We start from the raw sequence: 22,708 nt of genomic DNA, 5'->3' as shown, positions 1-22,708 counted from the left end.
ACATTTTCTTGAAAAATTGATTTTGGCTCTGCTGCATGTGTGAAAATGAATGTGTTGTTTGTGACCTTTGCGTAGCTTTTGATTGGGCCTTATACATACTTTTAACCCTTTCTTTCTGAATAAATGTAGCTTACTCTAAATTATAAGATTTATTTTAGTGCCAGACAGGGGGTCAATCGATTGTTTGACCTCAAATTATTTTTGTGAAAAAAGTAGGCCTACACTATTAAATTCAACCAGAGCACAAGTGAAGTTAAATTCGGTTAGGTAAATGTTGCATTGCCCTTACTACATTAAATGTAGCTACAAATGGGCATCCTTGCGTCATTGTATAAGGACTGCTCTGGGCATCTCTTAAATAATGAACAGAGTACCTAGTTGGAACAACAACAAAGTTGTTTATAAGGTTTATTAGGCTACTGTCAAATTATTGCCATTAACAGTTTAGACATTGCTACTGCCCGTGTTTAGTTGACATCATAAGCCACAACATTTCTTACCGTTAGCACTGGCTGTAAGAGAGAGGCCAAGGCCAGTTCATGTAAGCCTGTAATGGTAAATCAAGGCAAATTGGACAGTATTGCATTGGTTAAATAAAGATTTACGGCGCCAGAGGTAATTGGCTTTCCATCTTGGCCAGATGTTCGCAGCTTCGATCGTGCAGAGAGACGCAGCAAATATAAGGTGAGAGCACGTGGTAGCGTTCAATTTAACAGATGCCTGTTTTCCTCTCGCGTGAGCACATCTGTTATTTGGACTGTGTTTTTGTATCTTTTTTCGGTTTATTTATAGAATGATGCTTAGAAGAATGTCCATTTGCGTAAGCGCATAGGTGAATAATTAACACAACAAATTTAAATTGCGGTAGGTTTAAATGCTGTGGATAAAAACGGCCTTTAAATCCTCTCGGCGTAACTCAGCCGTGCTGATTATGGGCAATTTAAATTAGTTTCAAATTATTTGAAGTTGCCCAAACAGCCATCCATCATTCTGTCAAATACCACGCCCCCTCGTCGTTTATTGGCTGCGGAGGTTGCACCTATGGCACGTCACCAGAGGAGTGACTTTAAAATTTTCTCCCTGTTCGTTCGTGAGTAATTTCAGCGTAAACTGACGCCAGAAATAACTGTGACTTTGCAGCTCATAGGAGGTTTTGGGGACTGAGTCATAAGAAAGCGAGTTGTTATAATAAGTTGCTAGTTTTAAGAACCCGCGACGTGCAAGATCATGTGCAATTGCTCAACATTAACATGAATCTGACGGTTGTGGCGGAGCGCTTCTAACAAGAGGGACGGTTTTGAAGTTTGTTGGAACACGCGACGCTCGGATTATCAAAAGCTCATTTTCTTCAACGTTTTTTGGGTGGGCGAAAGCAAAATACAAACACAAGGACAGCCAGTCTCTCACTGCTTATTACCGCGCAATAACTTTGAGAGTGATTCCACCACCTTTGACTTCTTTCCAGACTACGTAACGTTACAAATAACGGTGAGTAGAAAGCTAGTAAACATTTGATCATTAAACAGATTGTGAACTTGTTTTCAGTAAGGTTAGATAGTTTCGTTGTCTGTCTGTTTGTCTGTAACAGTTTGGTCAGTTCTGTGCGTGTTCAAACGCACATCACAACGTCTGCTTTTATAAGATGTCATTTTGTTGTATCTTATCACACGTTTGTAGTTATTATGCGTAATTTAGCAGACGCCAAGGCATTTTGATGTCAATAGCGTTGCGAGTGTCAGAGTTATTTTATTATTTAGAGGTTAGGCTATATGTGTTATTTTTATGATTTATTGCACAGCATTAAAAAATGCATTAACCAAACTTTACATTGGAACTTCCCCGTACACGCTCACTCAATGGCTGTAGCTCAAATCACAGTGAGCTGCCAACCCAGGCAGCTGGGCTGAGGTGGTGTTCTAGGTAAAACGCTGTCTAGGTAGGCAGCATGTTATCTTTTGAGACGCAGCCTTTGTGCTGTCACTGGACCGGAGAATTGTGCACAATGGGGAGTTGTGCGCGGAGTGTTAATTAAAAAGAGACCCGTTTTAATGAAACGGCGAAGCGTGTAGTTATATGGCCCCAGAGCGCATTATTAAAAGAGAAGGATATACTGCTAATCTGCGGTGGTGCCAACCAGGGTTTGGTCATTTGCTCACTGGACTCGCTACTATTTTTAGAGGCTGCGAACCATGGTGTTACGCTCATTTATTTTAATTATCACCGACTCACACTGAGTTTGTGCGCAGTTATTTGTTCTCCTAACCGACGTGTTATGACACAAAAAATTGACATTTACAGAATAAGTCAAATAATATTAAAAGTCAAGGTATTCGCGTTCTCGCGTCAGCGAGTTTCTATGGAGACCGTGCGGTTAAGTTAGTTCTCAACAGAAGTTGAGAAAAGGAAAAGTTGAGGCACAACCATAAAACATAATAGTGTTCTTAAGTCTCTTACACCATTAGGCTAGTAATTGATGATATGTGATTTGTCTAATAGTGTAGACCCATCATATGCCCTGTCAAGCCGACACCAATCCATCAGTCTGCGCTCGGACAGCGACGGTATTGTGTTTCTCTTCATTAGCTTCTGTTTTTGCCTCTTATTTCATCAATCAGCCCGTTAGTCGAGTGGAACTGAACGAGCCTCCGCCTCGCTGACCTTTCTGATGACAGCGTTTAAATAACAAGAGAGAAAGAGAAGAGTTTGGTCTGTTTCCAGAGTAGCTCCTCACTTCGAAACTAACAGTCACTTGGTTGAATAGTTCAGTTTATTCGTTTGGGAAAGCAGGATACATTCTCGGCTCGAAGGTCTAAGGTACAAGCTTTTTGTTTGTATGTTTATTTTATTAATCTAATGTTGCTCCATTAACCATATGTGATTATATTTGACCAAGAAGCCCCTCTTTAATAAGTAGAAATAGTGGGTCTGTAGAGCTTTTACGACATTCTCCACTCATTTATGTCATTATCTGCACATTGATCTACAACCATTTGCCTATAAATCACCTTCAGCACAGATTTGCCTGTTTTAAGTTAGCAGTGACCTTTAAACACACTTTGCACTCCTCCCAAGCAGTATGTATGCCATATTTTGCTTGTCGAATTTGTCACAACACAATGCAGACTGCCAAAGATATAGGCCTATAGCGTCACAACTCCTGCTACCCTGTGATAAGACACTACATTAAGCCTCATAGCTTAAAAAGGTTGTCGCCAAGCGTTTCCAGTGAAGGATTAACTTACCTAAGTTATTAGAGGGATAATGTAATTGTTCTGTATTGAAACAGCCAAGCCTCAAAGCGTGTGATATTCCCTCAGGGTCCCATTCAGCAGCATTGTCTCTCTCTAGCTCTCAGGTCTGCAGGAATAGGATGATTAAAAAATGGGGGATTTGCATTTTCATGAAATTAACTGTTGCAAAGTTATTTGGCAACCTGCTTTGGAACGGCACTTCTGCAGGTGTGCGGGAATGACAATGTATGGTGCTTGTTACTGGTGTCAGTTATGGAGAAAAGGTCCTGAGGCGAAATCTGTTTGTGTAGGAGCGCTGAATAAATTTACTTTTGGTTCAGGTTTATAATCTTATACAGCTGGTCCCGATGCATTTAATAAGATATCAGGCTCATAGTTTGTGTTAGACTTACAAATATGCCCAACTCTGACATGACAATGAAAAGATTAGAGCCAAGGGTGTCGGAAATTGGTTTAAACCGGTGCCTGGCAAATTCTCCAATAAGAATTCAGGCATGTATGATCATGTAAGTTTCGGGATGTCACTCTGTTTGCTTATGCAGCTCTCTGAGTGTTGTAGTAGACCTGTTGGGCCAGTTTTATCAGGTAAGGTGAGCGAATGTAAACCACACATGTGCACAAGATCTTTCAAGGCTATTTTTCTGCAGATTGCTTTTTCTTAGCTTTAGGATTTCTCCATTTTCACGTCGAAAGCTCTGTTTCATGATTCCACCACAGCATAAACTGTGGATAAGATGCTTCACCAAAAACATCCAAAGTTCAAAGGGATAGTTCCCCCCCGAAATAAAAATGCTGTCACAATTTACTCACCTTCATGTCATTCCAAACCTGTATGACTTTTTTCATTTCTGGGGGAACTGTCCATTTAGGAGCCTATGGTACCTGTTGGCACTGTTCATGCTCTTGTTTGTGGGAAAGTGTGTGGCGGTCGATATCTTATGTCCGGCACAAGGCTGGGAAGACAGATAGGACCTGAGGAAAGCATTCCCACTCCTTTTGGAGCAAAGCACAAAGAGCCTTCCTGTTGCTTTCCTCTCCTCTTTTGACCCCTGGTCGACCCTACCAATCAACAGGGCTCAGTTGTGACCTCTAACCTGGCCTATGTCTCCAGTCTGCTGTCGACTGACCTGTCCTTTAGAACAACAGAGGGAGGAAATAACAAGTGATATAGCTTCAGCCAGATGTCCAAAGCCTCTTCCTCACATTGCTGTAGCCTCTCCAAAAGGAGAGAACTGCTCCGACTGGTCCTCACAAAGTTTTGCTGAGGTTTTCCGAATGCAGCATAGAAGCTCGCTTTGTGTTAGCTCAGAAAACATTGCAGAGATACAAAGTTATTTTTAGAAGTAAAATGTGCAAGCATTTCCTAATGTGCCTGAGCATATGTATTGTGCCTCGAGTCTGAATGTCTTTTGCTTAGTTGGACAGTCAGACCTTCTCAAACCACAATCTTCATGCTTATTTTAGATAATGTCGGAAAAAGGTAATATGTTGGCCTGAAGCTAGACATACTAAAACTGTACTAGTGTGTGGTAAGGATGGTTGGTGGTTAGACTGCATTCAACCTTCTGGAACTGCATAAGGCTGTTTATTGAGAACTGGAGTAGTTTGCTTGCTCGCAGGGAAACGGCTGGTGAACAGTAACTCATCAAGGGAATACACTCGACATAAGTGAAAACATACTCGAGCTAAAATCTTCAGAAGGGGAATGACAAATCAGCTGCACTTTCATTTGGAAAACATCATTAACAGTGGTTGGTGTTGTGATTGAGTTCTCGTGTTGGTTGAAGGCTGTTTACCGCAAGGCATTCCGACTGCAAACTAGGACATATTTAAAATCACTCTTGGAAAAGTAGTTGGAGTTCCACCTCTGAATTATTTTTGTTTACATGGTCCTGTGAGAACTGTGAACTGTGGTAAAGCAAGGTGGTGTTTGTAAAGCCTCGTACAGATACGGATAGCTAGATTTCTAGATTAGTGCTCTTATTTGGAGATGCTATATTGATATGACCCTTGTTCTCGGATCAACATTCACACTCTGAGATAACGAACTCTGAAAGGGAACAGACTTTAGTTTTTGTCCTTACGGTTTCAGTTACTGCCATTTGAAAGCTGCACTGCCTCCAGCTGGGTTTGATCTCCACTCATGTTTGCAATGAAAGTTCTGGAAATGAGCTGTAGATATAAACTGATAATGTTAAGGCAGATATAAAAATCTGTGGACTACATCATTTCCATAGAATTGCCTGCAGCATGAGTTTTATTATAGTTCCGTGGCAATAACATTGCACTATAAATTTCTTCTTTTTTTTAAACTGTAACTTTTCTTGAAGTACTTCATATAACATCATTATGCTTGTACAAACACATTTTGATGTGTTGATAAATACTTATAATATTTATGTTATGGTGGCCATAGGTTGTTTAGCAGTGCCTTAGAGATATGGCTGTGTCCATTATGCAGTCATTTTAGAAGCACCTGGTCTTGTGTACCTCTTCATTGGTGAAACTCTTCCAAGACATATATTAAAGGGTTAGTTCCCTTATGTTAGTTTATAATTCTGTCATTAAATACTGACCCTCATGTCGTTCCAAACCCGTAAGACCTTCGTTCATCTTCGGAACACAAATTAAGTTTTTTTTTTGGATGAAATCCGAGAGCTCTCAGGTCCCTCCATAGACAGCTATTTAATTAACACTTTCAAGGTCCAGAGAGGTAGTAAAAACCTCATTAAAATAGTCCATTTGACTCCAGTGGTTCAACCTTAATTTAATGAAGCGACGAGAATACCTTTTGTGTGCAAAAACAAACAAAATAATGACTTTATTCAACAATTTCCTTCTGGGCGGTGCCCTCGGCTGCCGTAGATCTCGAGGGCGCTGCACTATTTACAATGGAAACTGCGTAGGAGACTGGCACAGGCTAGAACGAAATTGTTGAATTAAGTCATTACCTTTTGTGTGCAAAAACAAAAAAATATTCTCGTCGCTTCATTAAATTAAGGTTGAACCACTGGAGTCAAATGGACTATTTTAATGTCTTTACTAACTCTCTGGACCTTGAAAGTGTTAATTAAATGGCTATCTATGGAGGGACCTGAGAGCTCACAGATTTCATCAAAAATATCTTAATTTGTGTTCCGAAGATAAACGAAGGTCTTACGGGTTTGGAACGACATGAGGGTGAGTAATTAATGACAGAGTTTTCATTTTTGGGTGAACTAATCCTTTAAGTACTTAAGGAAGTTTCATTAAAGGGGTCATGAACTGGCTTTTAAAAAAATTTTTATACTGTTGTCTGAGGTCAACTTATTGCGTTCGTGTGGGTTTTACATTCAAAAACATCATAATGAATAAGTAATAGGCTATTTTCTGACCTGGTTTTGAGCCTCTCTCAAGACACGATTTTGATGGGCGTGCCGCACTGAAGACTTGGAAGTAAACGCCCACGGCTAGGATTGGATAAGGTTTGCATATTTAATGAGCTCCTGCTCCCCCTGTCCGTGAAAGCCTGTGGCAAACAGCAACCGGAATGAATCGCCCAGCTCGCAAAATGTCTTTATCAAACAAACACAATTATTCATCTCTCATCCCCCCCGCGATTGATTGGAATGTTATTTTTTTTAATCAACGTTATTTGGTCCGCCCGATCGATGACTATAACCGTACACACGTGCGGGCGTGCGAGAGTGAACAACGCACATCAAGATAGTAATGAACCAAGAACACCACAAATAAAGTATTCTCCAGCCTGTGACAGCGTGCTAAGGTATGTTCTGTAATGTACACATAATCCATAAATATCAAACGATCTGTAACAATGCAATACTATCACATATTTTTTTTTTTTTACTCACATTAGTGTGTTGCTTCATCCATTCATGTAATCTCATCCTGTCTGCAAATCCAGTCTCTTATTTACTAACGACTCCGTGGTTAAATGAAAAATGCTTGCAATGTCTTCCCCACATGAGCTGGATATTCATTAAAAATAAAGTTCTCAGCTCTAAAACTTACAGGATATTCTTATATTACCATGACCTTTTATATATCAAAAGCTCAAGGGAAAGTTGATTTCTCAGTTCATCACCCCTTTAACTGTTTACAGTTCTTCTATTGCCAACCACATTATCTCTCATTGCACTGCATAGTGGGATAAAAATATTGTAAGTAGTGAAATCACATTTATGATTGTTTCCTTTGATTAGAATTTGAAAAGTTTTTGCTTAAGTAAATTAAAATTCTATTAGTCAGTATTAATGTTACATAATACAACTGTTTGCTCTTTTATATAGAGTTATAGCAGGCCCCTTTTATGTAATCATAACTTGAAGAAAATGGAAAATAAATAATATCTCAATGCTTTAAAAGATCTCTGCTGTTGGGGGCTTGCAATACTGTTGTTGTGAGCTAACTGGTTGCTACTTTGGCAAACTTACAAATAGAGTATGAAAATTCCTCACTCAGAATACAAAAGAACCGTGATAAACAACAAAGATGATTTTAGATGTAATAAACTAAATTTTACAAAGCAAGAACCTAAAGGTGAGCACAGCCACAGAGAAATAAAATGACAAATAGTGTAAAAAAACACATTATGCAAGAACATCATGTATTCAACAATACATTTTGGGAGCCTAAGCACCAGCATAGTACTGTAAACATATCCCATTACACTTAATCTGTAAATATACTAGAGCATACTGTACTGCTACATCAGTAACTTTCCTCGCTTTGTTTATTGTTATTTACTGTAATAAATTGCAGGAAAATACTTTTCCTTTTTATTATAATCCCAATTGTTCAGCCAGTTTTATCCTTTTTCCTCTTGTCTCTGGATGGGGACATTGAAAATGAAGTCAGCAATAGGGCAAGAAATCTATCTGTCCCATGATGTTTTAGGACCATAAGAATGTATTATGGTGATTTGTTTGGGGGAGCATCTCTAATGGCTGATCTTCTGATAGTGGTATAACTATCTGGCCTCTGGATAACACAGGCCAGATATGCTGATTTACGAGCTTCTCCGTTTTATCCCGCAGGCAGGCGATGGTGAACAGCCGTGTGGAAACCACCGCCGTAGCGGTGACAGGAGGTAGTGGCGGGGTAGTGCGCTCCTGTGCAGGCTGCGGAGGTCGGATCTCAGACCGCTTCCTGCTCTTCTCCATGGATCGGTACTGGCACACGCGCTGCCTTAAGTGCTCCTGCTGCCAGGCTCAACTGGGAGAGATCGGCAGCACCTGTTTCAGCAAAGGAGGAATGATCCTCTGCAGGAACGATTACATCAGGTACTAAACGAAACGGACAGTCAGGGATTTGGTGAGACAGAAATGTTGAATAAGAGCAATTCATTGATGTTCCTGGTTCCAGTATCAGTCATAATGTGTTCGATGAGGACTGGACATCTCTGTATTTGACTGGAAAATAACAATAAAATGGCAATTTCCAGGCCTGGAAAAGTTTTGGAAAAATAAATAAACCAGAAAGTTTTGGAAAAGTCATGGAAATTTGTTTAAAAAAATTTATGTAATAGAATATCTGTTTAATTGATAATATTGGTTAAACAAACTTTGAAACTTCGTAAACATACTTCATTCCTTCTATCCACCCGACTGCTGCATTCCGTCAGATTTCCTTTTGCAGTATTGAGCATTATAACCAATCACACGCGTTTCTGTCGAGCGTGATGGCCAATCAGAGGCGTTCAGATTAGTCATCGCTGAAACAGAGTTTTGTTCACTGCGCGCACTGCACTCTCTGACTGAATTCTTACTGAAACTCGTGAGTTCTCCTGTCATCATAAACAAAAAAGTCCAAGTTATGGACAGCTTCACGATCGGTCACATTCTCTGCTCCCTTTCTGTATAGTTTATTCCGGTTAATGTCATTTATTCATCATGCTGGTAAGATCACACAAAGTCTTCATTTTCGAATGCATAAAAAGCATTAAAATAATTTGTAAATGTTTGTAGTTTTATCTGTGTAGTCAGAATATGACGTGCAGTTTCCCCAAACACAATTTTTTTTAATCTATCTTTTAATCGACGAATCATTATTAGCCTACAATATCAAGAGCATATCAATAACTGACAATGACTCTGTAAAGAGTTCCTGTTCATTTTATAATTTGAGTAACATTAAACAGCATGTAAATAAACATTTAAGCTATTACATATTTCAGATACAGCTTCTGTTCCACCTTTGCAGTGTAAAGATGGCTTTTGTTAATGATAGTTTTATTGGTAACAGTCCAGTATTCTGATTGATTTAAGTAATTGGTTAAATTTAAGTATTTGACAAAACAACAAAGGTAATCAGTAAAAATTGCACTTATAAATAAATAAATAAATACAATGCTCTTTGAAATCATGTTAATGATTGATGGTGATGGTTTTCCAATGAGATGAATGGTAAATACTAGGAGGCAAAGCTGTTTTAAAATCTCCTTAATTACCCAATTTTGTATTCCAAAAGTTTGTCTCTGGCACTGCCACCTTGTAAAGTTACTGTCAGTGTTACTGGACACTTTTATTTACTTATTTATCATTGTTGCCTCCCACTGATGCGTGTTAATCCATTGCTAGGGTCAGACAGTATTTTATCTGACCGTTTTACTGGTGTGTCAGCGTTTATTTTGTATTAAACCATATAGATTTACGCTAATTAGTTAAGATAGGCTGTGATTTGACATTTGAACATAGATTTTTCTTATATTACTTGTATACACAGACTTTCATGGAAGGTTAGGTCCTGAATATTTTCTTAAAAGTCATGGAAATGTATTGTTAGAAATGTCTATGAACCCTATATAATTTAACATATCTATATCTCCTTTCCAGATTCAGTAGTGCTTTAAGTTCAGGTGAATGGTCTGAAGTGCTCAGGATATTTACATGGGCTTCTACAGTAAACTTGTTTCATATTTAAAGGTCCCATGATGTGGATTTTTAAAATTATTTTATAATGTTTCCTGAGGTGTACTTATATTGTTAGTATCTTTTTTTCATCATTAAATGTCATAATTTAGAAATTAAAGGCATTTTTCTATCCTGATTTTAACCCTCTGGTTTGAATGTTTGAAGGGGCGTGTCTGCTGTGAGACTTCAGTGTAAACGCCCACTGTTGGCCCACTGTTGTGATTGGCTGACATTTTTACATTTGAAATGTGTATTACATGTGGAACCCCTCTCGAATACTTTTACTACGTTTTTTTTTTTTACTATTACAGCTGTCGAGATTAACGAATCGTGAAACAAAGTGTTGATTATAGCATAATTTTTTAGATCTTTTCCCATCACATGAAAGGCTGCAGTGATGAGCATTGAGTCGAAAGACTGTCTGTTGATCGTGTGAATGCAGTGATCTCGTCATTGCAACCATCTCTCTCACAAAATGCTTTGACCACACCTAATAGCAAACACAATATCGATTTGAATACAGTACGAGCTTCGTTGTGCAGCATAACAGCGTCATTATAACGGCAGTTTGGGCAAGTGTGCAGATACACTGGCGATGTGTGATTGACATCTCCGAATATTATAAAGAGAGTGTTCTTTGATCGCGCTCTGTAGTTTAATACATTTAAATAACAGATTTTTTTTCATGCTACTATGAGAAACAATGTGAAGTATATCGTTTAGTCACTGATGCATAAACAGTATTAAACAATTTAGAAAGAAAATCTGTGTGAACTGATGACGACATATAGGGAAGATTCCAGATCGGCCCATCTGAGCTTTCATTTTCTCAAAGGCAGAGCCGGACACACAGGGCTTGGTTTACACCGATCGTCATTTCTAGCCACTGGACCATATATAGGCTAGGGGAACTCATATTAATGTTAAAAAACCTCATAAAGTGAAATTTTCATGTCATGGGACCTTTAAACAGTAGAAAACCGTCAAAACCCTCCACACTATCATATCTTGCATTAACAAACAGCCATTTTTTCTGTTTATGACGTTAGTTATTTTCTGGTTGTACAAGGTATTTCTAATTATTTAATATTTTTGTCCAAGATAAAAATGTCAATTTTTTTTATACTAGTTTAAGTTTTATACAAATTTAAACCAAATGTTAATTCATCCATTTGTAGTGCAGCGTCTGTCATACTCAAGATATCTTTTCTGTGGCAACACATTGGAATATATGTTACTGCGTGAACTGTAACAAGAAAGTTCACCAATTATGACAGGAAGTGTGTGGGTGCATGTAACATGGCATCTGGAGCAGCCATATTCATCAAAGACTCCCCACATGTTTTTCATGTGCTGTACACTGTGGTTAAACAGTACAGCCTTGAACCTAAAGCACAGTCAGTGATCACATTAGAACTCAACTCAATTTTTACCAGTCTACAAAACAAAATGTAACCTTGATTTTGCAAACCCAACAACTGATCGTTTATTTTTATGGCAGTTTTCGCTGAGGTCTATGATTGCATATGTGCCGTATGATGATGATGATTGCATAACTCTTTGATTGAATTTGGCCTCAATTCCCTTGTATATTTTGAGCTGAAGGCTCCAGAGGTGAGGAGATTAGATTTGTTTATAATTGCTGAGGCTTTGAAATTGACCTCTGTGTGTTTGGATGTGTGCAATGATGCATTGGTCCATGACGGCACGGCATTGTTGCCTGTTAGACCCACACTGGTCTGTTTGGACCTCAACCAGGGATGTCTGACTATTTGGCATTGCCGAACAGATGTTTTTTTTTTTTTTGTGCCTGTGATTGCTGTAGAAGTGCCAGAGATGCCTGTTCAAAAATCAAACAATCTCTCTGACCCCAAAATCCAAAAGAAACTGCAGTCCTGCCATATTTGAAACAAATTCAAATCATTATTTTCAATTGCTTTCACATTAAAAAAAAAGTAAAATACATTTGTTAGGGCTGTAGGATATATTTTATCATCAATATCGCAGTGTGTGCATTCGCGATAGTCACATCGCAGGAGTGTGATGTCAAGTATAGGGATCGTAGGTGATCCATGAACACGTACACATTCAGAACACATATGATTCCCAGATTAATTGCAAAGTTTAACCATCATAGAGTGTAAGTTTATCATTTGCATGTGTTTTTGAGTCGAGTCAGGCATAAGGTGCAAGAGAATTGTAACTTGTGTGCTGTTTTCTGTGCGCACACACAGAGCTGCGCACACAGGACATGAACGTTGATTCAATTCACCCTTCGCAGTTTGATTGACAGGCGATCTGACCAATCACAAGGCCGAATCTGACGTTTTTTTTCCGACTAAACAGTCAGGAGAGTTAGAAGATTAACATCAGTGGACTTGAACTTGAAAAACGTTGTATACTGTCTTCCTTTGGTTGAAACAACATTTCTTGTTGTGTTTATTGGATGATATTAATTAACTAGAAGAGATGATCAGTTCACGAGCAGCTTTAACTGAGGCGCGACAGCAATCTATAGCGATTAAAAGAGAAAATGACTTGTAGCTTTAACAAATAAATATTTTTTATTAATTAATTATATAAGTTATATTTCATGTATACAGTGAAGACTGTTATTTTTTGTTTATTTAATTTCTGCATCTGAATACTTAGATTTACCTGAAAAACACAACGCTACTTATTTCAATTGTATCTTTTATATATTGTTGTTATTATTATATAATTAAATATATTGTATGTTACGCCTATTTTTTGCCAGATCAGGCCTTCTTAATAGAGGTACAACCTATGATCAGCACTTATTTCATGACAACTTTGGGTTATATAACAACTCAAGTAAGAAAGAAAATACTTTTTTCGCAAAAGGACATCTCTTGCGGTGCTATAATTCAGCAAACATGTGTCAAGGGTGGTCTTACGGATATTTCCTTTAAGAGTGCATGTACTCAATCTGCAGTGTATTAAATATGTATAATACAGCTAATCAAAAGGGCAGAGCTTCATTACCAAATGACACAGCGTGGAGCCTGAGGTCTGATAAAAGTAGGGTGCATTAATTAGGGAGAACAGGGCTCCTTTCTGCCGTCTCTTATTAAATTACTGTTTGGATTAAGATCAAAAATTCATTACTGCGAGCAGTCAGAGCTGGGACAGTGATAGCGGAGGAGGGGTTGAGCGAGAGGGAAGGGGGAAGAGGAGAAAGTGAGTCGGTGAGAATTCGCTGCCAAACTGGTCTGGTTACCGTCACAATAAAGACCCCTGAGAGGGAGCGGAAGAAATGTTTCCTACCGAAACATGACTGACACGGTGGCTCCAGGTGTATTGAATGAAAACAAGTTGTTTGCGCTCATGTGTGCGAGTGGAATGCTTGTATGTTGCGTGTTGTTTGTGTGCATCTGGGTTTCATCTCTATACGGCAGTGTGTGTGTTTAGATGCTTTTTTCCCCTTTTTCTTTCTTTCAGCTCATCAAGAGCACGACTTGAACTCATTTAAGTGTTCTCCTAAAATTGCCCATAACAACCTCAAGCTCAGGCAGCAGAGTAATCAAGTGCACCCTAATTAGGAGCCAAGGGTGGATCAGAGGCTCCTATAGCCACCCCCCACCCATTGCCACCAATTACACTGCCACTCCAGATTAGCTGATAGGCTGCAGTCTAAGGACTATATGGGCTTTGATGCCCTGCCATACAAGCCACGCATGCACAAACACGCATTGCAAAGCACTCACACTTCAAGCTATGGACGTAAAAATGTATTTCCCCATGCATGGACTGAATAGAAGTGAATTATGGGAAGTGTTATTTTCAGGGGGGTTTGTGTGTCATTTTGCAATATGGTATACCGTTTTTATCCCTCAAGTGAAAATGTCACTTAAAGAAACATGTTTTTTGGATGTTAAACTGTATCAGTGTTGACTTACTTTTCAGCTGATGTGTTGTCACTCTGTGCAGGTTGTTTGGTCACAGTGGAGCCTGCAGTGCATGTGGACAGTCTATCCCTGCCAGTGAGATGGTGATGAGGGCCCAGGGTAACGTCTACCACCTAAAGGTGAGCCATAGTCGGTCAGCAAATGCTCATCTTTGTCTGTATTTTTTTTCCTCATTTTTAAACTAAATATAACTCACAGACTCTAATTTAAATCATTTACAGTAGTCATCAGACTCAACTCTTTTTATAGACTTACTAAATATTTGACTAAACTGGGTCGTTTGTGATCTGACTGAGCTGATTCCTAGAAACATTTTAGTTTGGGGAAGAAAAAAAAAAAGTCACCATTTGCAGAATTACTAATGCAACTTCCTTGTACGGTTACAATTTCTGAACCAGTCCCAAACATAAGGGAATTTGTTTTGTACATTGCAATTACCTAATTCCCTGTGACATTGGCATGCAAGTCAGCAGGAATTGCTCAACGTAAGCTTGAGACAATGTTTAATAGTTCGATTTATGAAATTGTATTTCTTTTTGAGTATTGTATTGCAACTCCCTCCAGACTAGAATTTAAAAGACTGAAATGCATAATTCTTGCAAAACAATGACTTGGACCAACATCCCATATCTCCAGAGTGAGAATTAGAGGCATTATTGTATTAACGTGTGTGTTTATCCTTCTCATTATTTGGTTGGAATGGAAACATCTGTAAAGACTTAAAGCGGTCTCTTTTTGGGGAAATATGTTTCTCTTTGAATTGTCAGCTGAAGTCTTGCTTTTACTGAACACGGATAGCAGGATAGTCTCATGAGACGCCTACCAAAACTCATCAACTAACCGCTTTCCCAAGTGTGCCACACATTCCTCCTTAATTATAGTGGTGTAGGTGTCAACCTGTCTTAATAATATTTGATTGGAAAAGGAAACCATTCCCTGATTAAGCTGAGTGGATCGGTTTGGTTTCCCAGTGGTCCATGTTTGCATAAGTTTTCAAAATTGGGTAACTACATCCTGACAATTTCTAATTTGTGAGTATCTGAAGAAATGTGAGCTTGGAGGGTAATAGATTTTTCCAAACAATGCAAATGTACCATATGTGTTGGTACTCTGGTCTCGCTCGTTTCCATATTTTTTTTCAGTAGTGGAAAACTACTGTTTATACTGTATATAGGACTTTTCTGTCAGGGGCCACTGTAGGTCATAATTATTGAAAAGCCTCTTACAAACACTGGTGAAACAAAAAACATTGATGAACCCAAGTGAAAATGATTCACACTCATAACTAAAAAAAAGCCTCTTACAAACACTAGGGAAACAGCATTGATCAACCTTTCATTCATTCATTCATTCATACACATTACTGAAATGAGAAGATTTCAGTAGTTGATGAGAGGTAATTTCACTTGTAAAAGGAAGCTGTCCGCACTTTCGAGTGTCAGTGAAATAATTTTTTTTGCCTTGTTTTCTCCTCAACAGTGTTTCACTTGTGCCACATGTCGAAATCGTTTGGTGCCTGGTGACCGATTTCACTACGTCAACGGCACCATCTTTTGTGAGCATGACCGACCAGGTGGAGCTTTGCTCAGTAGTCACCTGACCCCCCTGCAGAGCAACACCCTCCTACCAGACCAAAAGGTATGATGAAAACACTGCGAATTGAAATCCTTGTGGAAACCTATTATTGTCAATGCGGTCCTTCAATTTGCATACATTTTGTAAATGTTAAATTTGTAAATTGATTGTAGTTGATGATAGAAAAACATGCAGTATGATAAAAAAAAAGAATAAGAGCAATGGCTGACTGATATTGCATTTTTCCTAGAAAAACAAAAACTGATCGGCTACTTGGTTCTTTTTACACAGGTTTGCTGAGGAAACGTGGATGTAGAATTTGCGGTGTGCCTTTTCTTCATATTTTTCCTCACCTCTTCCCTCCAAGCTATCATTGTGAATGTCCACTCGCACTCAAGATCTACCACGCCACTTTTGTGCATTCAGCCACCTTAGAAGAATTCAGAACCACGCAAGTACTGTGAGTCACTTGCGAGACAATCACCCCTAACGAAGGAAACGTAATCAAGTCGGAGAAAGACGGAAGCATAAGTGGTCTTTCTGGATATGGCTGGGATAGCTTGACCCTGAAAGACTTAGACTCAATAAAAGAGCAGCTCTATAATGCTGGGGTGATGCTCAACATGATTTGGTTCTCAAGAAATGTTGTGGACGTTACCCGACATTTTGGACTGTAGGGGTCTATGGATGATGATGGATGTCACTTCTTGCCCACAAAACAACGTCCATATATAAAAAGACTGTTAAAAATGACCATTTTGTTGCAGTGGTGGTTGCCTTTTGTTTACAGGGCCTTTTTCACTTCAAGTGTAAGTTTATTCTTTCTTTTTTGAAAATGTTCTGTCGTCTTTGGTGGCCAAAACATTATGTCCAGTTTTCCCTCCTTTGTCATTTACTTCCTATTAGCAAGTAATCATACACATGCACAGTACAGATACGTGAACATGTATTGTTTCGTCTGCTCAAGTTTATGACGTATGAAGCGCTCTTTTTGAAAGGGTCATAGTCTCCAGAGGAAACGGCATGTTTTTTCCCCAATGGTTTGGTTGAATAAATTATGTCTGTATGCATATTCTCTAAGAGAGACTGGTATTCAGTGTCTGCCAAGACTTATGTGAGAGTGAGGGAGATTGAGAGTAAAATTGTACATATTTCATGTGCTGTTGTATTGTGTTCAATGGTTGACCTGTTTCCTTGTGTCCTCTGTTTAAATGGAGGAACCATTCAAAATAAGATATCTGTAAAATGGAAAAAAGTACTTAATTAAATAACTATAACCATCAAAAATGCAGTCTTGACATCTCTGCTCAGTGTGCATCAACATTTGGTGGTTTTGGATTGGTATGTTGGACACTCATTGGAAGTCGAGACGGCTCTCCATTAGTCCTTGGCCAAAAACATGGTTCATTACCTTCCAGATTTCAACAAAAACTCTTGCGTTTGCATCGTTAAAGAGAGTAATGAAAGGCATTTGAGTTGGCACTTTCTCTTTCTCCTGCCGTGATTTCAATCCGTGGGTCTTGCTAAAAGGGCGTGCATCTTTGTGAACGCCACTACAGAAATGAACGTTACGTTCCCGCCATTTTCTTTCATCTGGCCCTCCTCTCAAGATTTCATTTACTTCTAAATCTGCCTTTTTCGGATCTGATTTGCCAAGGTATGAGAAGTTTTCTCATTATGGCATTTCTGGTAATTGCTTTTTGGCATTAAACTCCCCCATATCTTGTTTATTTAATTAGCTAATTAAACCCATCTCTCGTTTTTCAACTACCTTAGGCCTGCACTCACAAGGTGTTCCTTTCCAATTTACTTTTATGATTAATAAAAAAAATGTTCCTTTCCCTTGTGTTTCTTATGAGAAAAATGGAAGCCAAGCATGCCTCGTTATGGCTGTTTGTGGGTGTGTATGTGTTGGGTAGGGGTGTAAAAGCCAGCTGTGACACTTCACTGTGGAATACATTTTGTGCGATCTTAAAAGTCTGGAGGTTAGCTCACACTGAAAAAAACCATGTTCAGTGTATTTTCCTTTTATATTCTGAACTGTTAATTACTTTAAAATAGATATGTATTAGGCACAGCAAGTTATTTTTGAACGTCGTCACAGTGCAAAATAATTGTGATTTTAATCTCATTACGGTTTTTAATGTTGAATATACTTTTTTTTTTTTTTTTTTTTTTTTTTACAATGAGTATATACACTACTCAGGTGCTATGCAGACAGATGCATGGTGGTGTTTTTTATGGTATAAGTGGTCTTTTGTACATTAAAATATACAGCTGCATATATTTTATAATGTAAGTCCCTCAATCATATTTCTGGGTCAGTGACCGTGTTGGGCACGTTACTTTAAAAAGTAATTATAGTTACTAGTTACTTCTTACAAATAGTAACTGAGTTACATCATTATAAAAGTAACTAATTACCGGGGAAAGTAATTACTTCTTTTTTTTTTATATATATATATATATATATATATATATATATATATATATATATATATATATATATATATATATATGTCAAATAACTTGGATGCCCCCAATATTAAATGTTAAATAAATGAATTGGACACTACATACAATAAATTATTATTATAAAACATTGTACATTAATGTACACTATTGTACACCTATCAATTCAATACATTACTGTAAATATTATCAGTAGACCTACTATAGTGTAAATATTGTGAAAATATTATCAGTACTATACTACTCCTTTGGTAGTGGAGCTCACGTTATCACCTGGGTTTTTAGCCACTAATTTTGTGGCGGCATGTGATGTGAGGCTTCATTAGATTAGAATTACTTTCCACCGACGTGGAGAGACTCTTTCTTCCTGTGCATAAGTTGCACGTTACATAAACATTCTTACCTTTCAATGAGGGAAAAGTAGTGCTTATACTTACAGTTTGCGAAAGCTACTTTTGAAGTCGTTGGACTTGCCATCGCTCTGACTCCTCCTGGTCGTTGGTGTGTGTGACTGTGCATATATGCGTGTGCGTGTGTGAACTCAACCTATCAACCTCAACCTTGTCTCCCACCCACCAATCATCATCAGTTATGTGTACCAAACACGCATGGCATGCACGCACGCATGCGTGCACACACACACACACCAAACAGAGAAAGAAAAATGTTGCAGGTCCGACTGACATAGAGCCTGTTCGGATAAAAACCGCTTCAGTGAGCTCAATTATAGTAACGCCGCATTTTATTCTCAGTAACGCTAACGGTGTTGTAATGGGAGAAACAGTAATTCGATCGTTACTGAAAAAAAATATTCAGTCAGTAACGCAGTTATTCCCATCACTGGTCACTGGCATCAAAAAGTTAAGAAAAAAAAAAACTTTGATCACAGCAGATATCATTGTCAGCAAACATACATCAGAAAAAAAAGCATTATGGTGAAAGTTTACATTATGAATCCATGTACTATACTTAAGATTCAGTGCTCCGTGAATATTCTGTGGCCCGAGATCGTTAAGGAAAGTAGCAGAGAAATTCATTAACTTATGCAAATGATCCTAATTGCAATTATCTCCAAATCTTGTTAAGTGGGAGGAGGGGTTAGTGATTCTCAAAAAATAAAATAAGAACTCCCTTGGCCATTCCAGTAGCTCTTTGCATTCAAACCGATCATGCTTCAACTCTGCATTTCTAATTAGTCTGACATATTCAAAAGCCAATTAACGGTTTCTCAAATCAGAGCTCTACCACAAGGTTTTGCCAACTTGTAAAGGAAGGAGAAACTTTATTTTTAAGTGCACTGATTTAAAGAAGCCCTTGTCTGTGAGGACATGCACATAGTCTCCCCCCTTCTTTCTTCAATTCTCTAATTAATCCAATTAACACATGCAAATTGGTGTAATTACATTGTTTCCTCGCCTCATGTTGTGTGAAGATGGGGGGAAAAAGCAGAGCAGATGAAGAAGGGATATTTTTTTATCACACGGTGATGGAGGCACAGACCGTAGGCCCATTAACAACACCAACTATCAAATCATGGCAATAGGCTAGTACTGCTACCACAGGTCAATGGGTCAACCACCTTGTGATGACCAACAACATTAAGACTATAAAAAGGAATTATGTATTTCTGTGTGCAGTTTATGTATAATATAAGTCGCTTTGAATAAAAGCATCTGCCCAGTGCAAGTTTGGGAACCAGTTTATATAATACTTTGTGCATTGTTTAACCATTCAGTAACATCTCCCACAAGTGGAAGAGAGCACTGTCACGTTGTAAGACGCCCAATATAATATCCCTGTGTCATTCAAGGGATAGTTCACCCAAAAATGAAAATTAGCCCATGATTTACTCACCCTCAAGCCATCCTTGGTGAATATGACATTCTTCTTTCAAACGAGTATAATCCGAGTTATATTAAAAAATATAAAGCTTTATAATGGCTGTGAATGGCAGCCCAAAATTTGAAGACCAAAAAAGTGCATCCATCCATTATAAAAGTAATCCACATGGCTCCGGGGGGTTAATAAAGGTCTTTTGAAGCGAATAGATGGGTTTTTGTAAGAAAAATATCCATATTTAACATATTTAACTAAAATATCTTGCTTATCTAGCTTCCGGCGGACCACCTTCTGTATTCAGCGTATGAAAAAAGCACAACTGGCTCGCGAACATGACGTCGGACGTAGCGTAAGCATTTTGAACTGTGAGAGGCATTACACTTTGTTCCTAAGTTGAATATGGAAGGCGGTCCACCGGAAGCTAGATATTTTACTTTATAACGTGTTAAATATGGATATTTTTCTTACACAAACCCATCGATTCGCTTCAGAGGGCCTTTATTAACCCCCGGAGCTGTGTGGATTACTTTTATAATGGACGGATGCACTTTTTTGGGCTTCAAATTTTGGGCTGCCATTCACTTCCATTATAAAGCTTGGAAGAACCAGGATATTTTTTAAAAAGATATAACTCCGTTTGTACCCGTCTGAAAGAAGATCGTCATATACACCTAGGATGGCTTGAGGGTGAGTAAATCATGGGGTAATTTTCATTTTGTGGTGAACTATCCCTTTAAGTGTGTGCTAACCACAGCCACAGTAACTCTAATAACTCAGAGATGTCCCACAAAGGCACACAAATCTGAAAATCTAATCCAATGCTCAGTCATTTAATATAATAAGTCATAGGAGAAGGCTTTTGGTTTAATACTCTGCCTGTGCTACTTCAGTGCATTTCAGTGACCTGCAACTTTTATGCACCGCTATCTTTTGTTTCAGCAGCCTATAGAGTCAGGTCCTGTTGCCTGCCTCTGATGCATATATATGGCTATGGCCAGACCTCCTTACTTGTCTCTGATCTGTTTTTAAGCTGCCAGCATTATAAACTCCACAGCTGTTTGGCTTCAGTGGTGGAGAAGCAGTGGAGGAGAGTGCCAAACAGCATACCGGAGAGAAAGAGACAAGAGAGAGGCTGAAGACGGGTAAGGAAACTTCACAATCAGTTTAGAATTCTGATTGTACAGTGTCTCCTTCGATGAAAATCTTACAGCAAAACCTCAAGATGAACTATATACTGTGAAATGTATTAAGACTGTGCTAGTAAAACATCAAATTCAGTGTATACATTGATGATGATGCATAGCCTACTTTATAAAGGCAAGCAGATGAGCCCAAAATATGAATGCAACACAGTTCATTTCTTTATAATGCTTAACGTGAAACTGTGTGTTGCCTTAACATTCTGGGTTTATCTGTTGCCTGTACATATTATTTTATTAATAAGGTGTTTAATTAATTTGGTGTTTTTAATATCACTTTCTTAGTACATTAATAAGAATGTGTGTGTTTCAGACACAATGGGACAGATTTACTAACAGCTTGCGTCAGTGCAAAACCCTCTTTTGGCATTAAAAAACTACTGTCAGGACTCAATGAAAAATTAGTGCTGAAAAGGCGCGGACAGGGTTATTTTTACGGCTGAACATATTGCATTATGCATTAGTTGGAGTTTCAGACATTTATGGGAGGAGAGTATTTAAATGAATCACACAATGTGATTTACTAAGGTTTGTGCTCATCAATTTACTGGTGTTTGCGCCATTATTTACCGCCCCAAAAAAGCACGTCTTAAACCAGACGCTACCTAGTAGTTTGCGTTGGTCATAATGGAAATGATCCGGCTGCGTCTGTGTTCTTTAATTTGCACGTTGTCAGAAGATCATGCGCAGAACTTTCCACTCCTATCTGCGCTTTGTTGGAATTGCGCTCTTGCGCTAATTTGCCCTGTTTAGTAAATCTGGCCCAAATTCTCTGCCTGAGTATAAATGCTGTATGTTCATGACTTCTGTGATGTTTTGTTTTTGCACAGCTAAAATAATGCTTGACACCAAAAGCTTTGAACATTCAAATTTAAAATGGCCGCGCCATCTCTTACATTAAAAATAAGGTGGAAAGAAAATACAAATGTTATCATTTCTGTGGGTCTAGTCTTTGCGTTTGTTTCTGTTAGGTTTAGGCTAATTCAGGTCTCCTTTGTGAAAAAAAAAACGAGGGACCTATATTGCAGGAATATACTATTGGAAATACAAACTGATGAATAAAATATAATGCCACGTTGCTTATCGTGGTTGCGGCTGGTTAAGACACAACGCTACACTGTAAAAAAACAAGTGTCATTTTAAAATATTGTAAAAACGCTATGGAAAAAAAACTGTTCCCATACTATACAGGGACTTTTAAAAAATCTTTTTATATAATTATACTGTAAAATGCTGTTAATTGTACAGTTTTTAGAATGAAAAAAACAAACAAACATCAATGTATAATTTACAGTCACAAACTGTAAACTGACATTCCCAGAATCCCCAACGTGACACTTCACATTTTAAGGTATTTTGTTTAAATAATCAAGTTTCTTTCTTTTTTTGTGTTATCATTTTGGTTTTATGTTACATCTTCTGTTGTTTTAAAGAATGTTTATTGCATTATTTGAGTGTTGTGTGCTATCACGATGATGTTTTGTGTTTGCGTGAATGACTTTGTGCACCTTCTATACTATACTCCTGCT

At 38.2% G+C, this 22,708-nt stretch overlaps 1 protein-coding gene across 2 annotated transcripts; it reads left to right on the top strand.

The window, feature by feature from the left end:
- Positions 1–1,096: 1,096 nt before the first annotated feature.
- lmo4a (LIM domain only 4a) lies at positions 1,097–16,951 on the top strand (the record flags this gene model as incomplete). Of its 2 annotated transcripts, XM_079814352.1 has the most annotated exons (5): positions 1,097–1,488; positions 8,291–8,536; positions 14,117–14,213; positions 15,574–15,732; positions 15,961–16,951. In XM_079814352.1, exons 2-5 carry the CDS (start codon positions 8,298–8,300, stop codon positions 15,967–15,969), a joined length of 504 nt encoding a protein of 167 aa, XP_079670478.1. In that variant the 5' UTR covers positions 1,097–1,488; positions 8,291–8,297. The 2 variants fall into 2 exon arrangements, with proteins under 2 accessions (XP_079670478.1, XP_079670479.1); XM_079814353.1 differs by lacking the exon at positions 15,961–16,951 and having other exon boundaries at positions 1,348–1,488; positions 15,574–15,738.
- Positions 16,952–22,708: the final 5,757 nt, after the last annotated feature.

The sequence above is a fragment of the Gobio gobio genome (assembly GCF_949357685.1).
Source record: "Gobio gobio genome assembly, chromosome: 4".
Taxonomy (NCBI): Eukaryota; Metazoa; Chordata; class Actinopteri; order Cypriniformes; family Gobionidae; genus Gobio; species Gobio gobio.
Note: the sequence above shows the minus strand (reverse complement) of the source record. Positions and strands in the feature narration are given on the sequence as shown.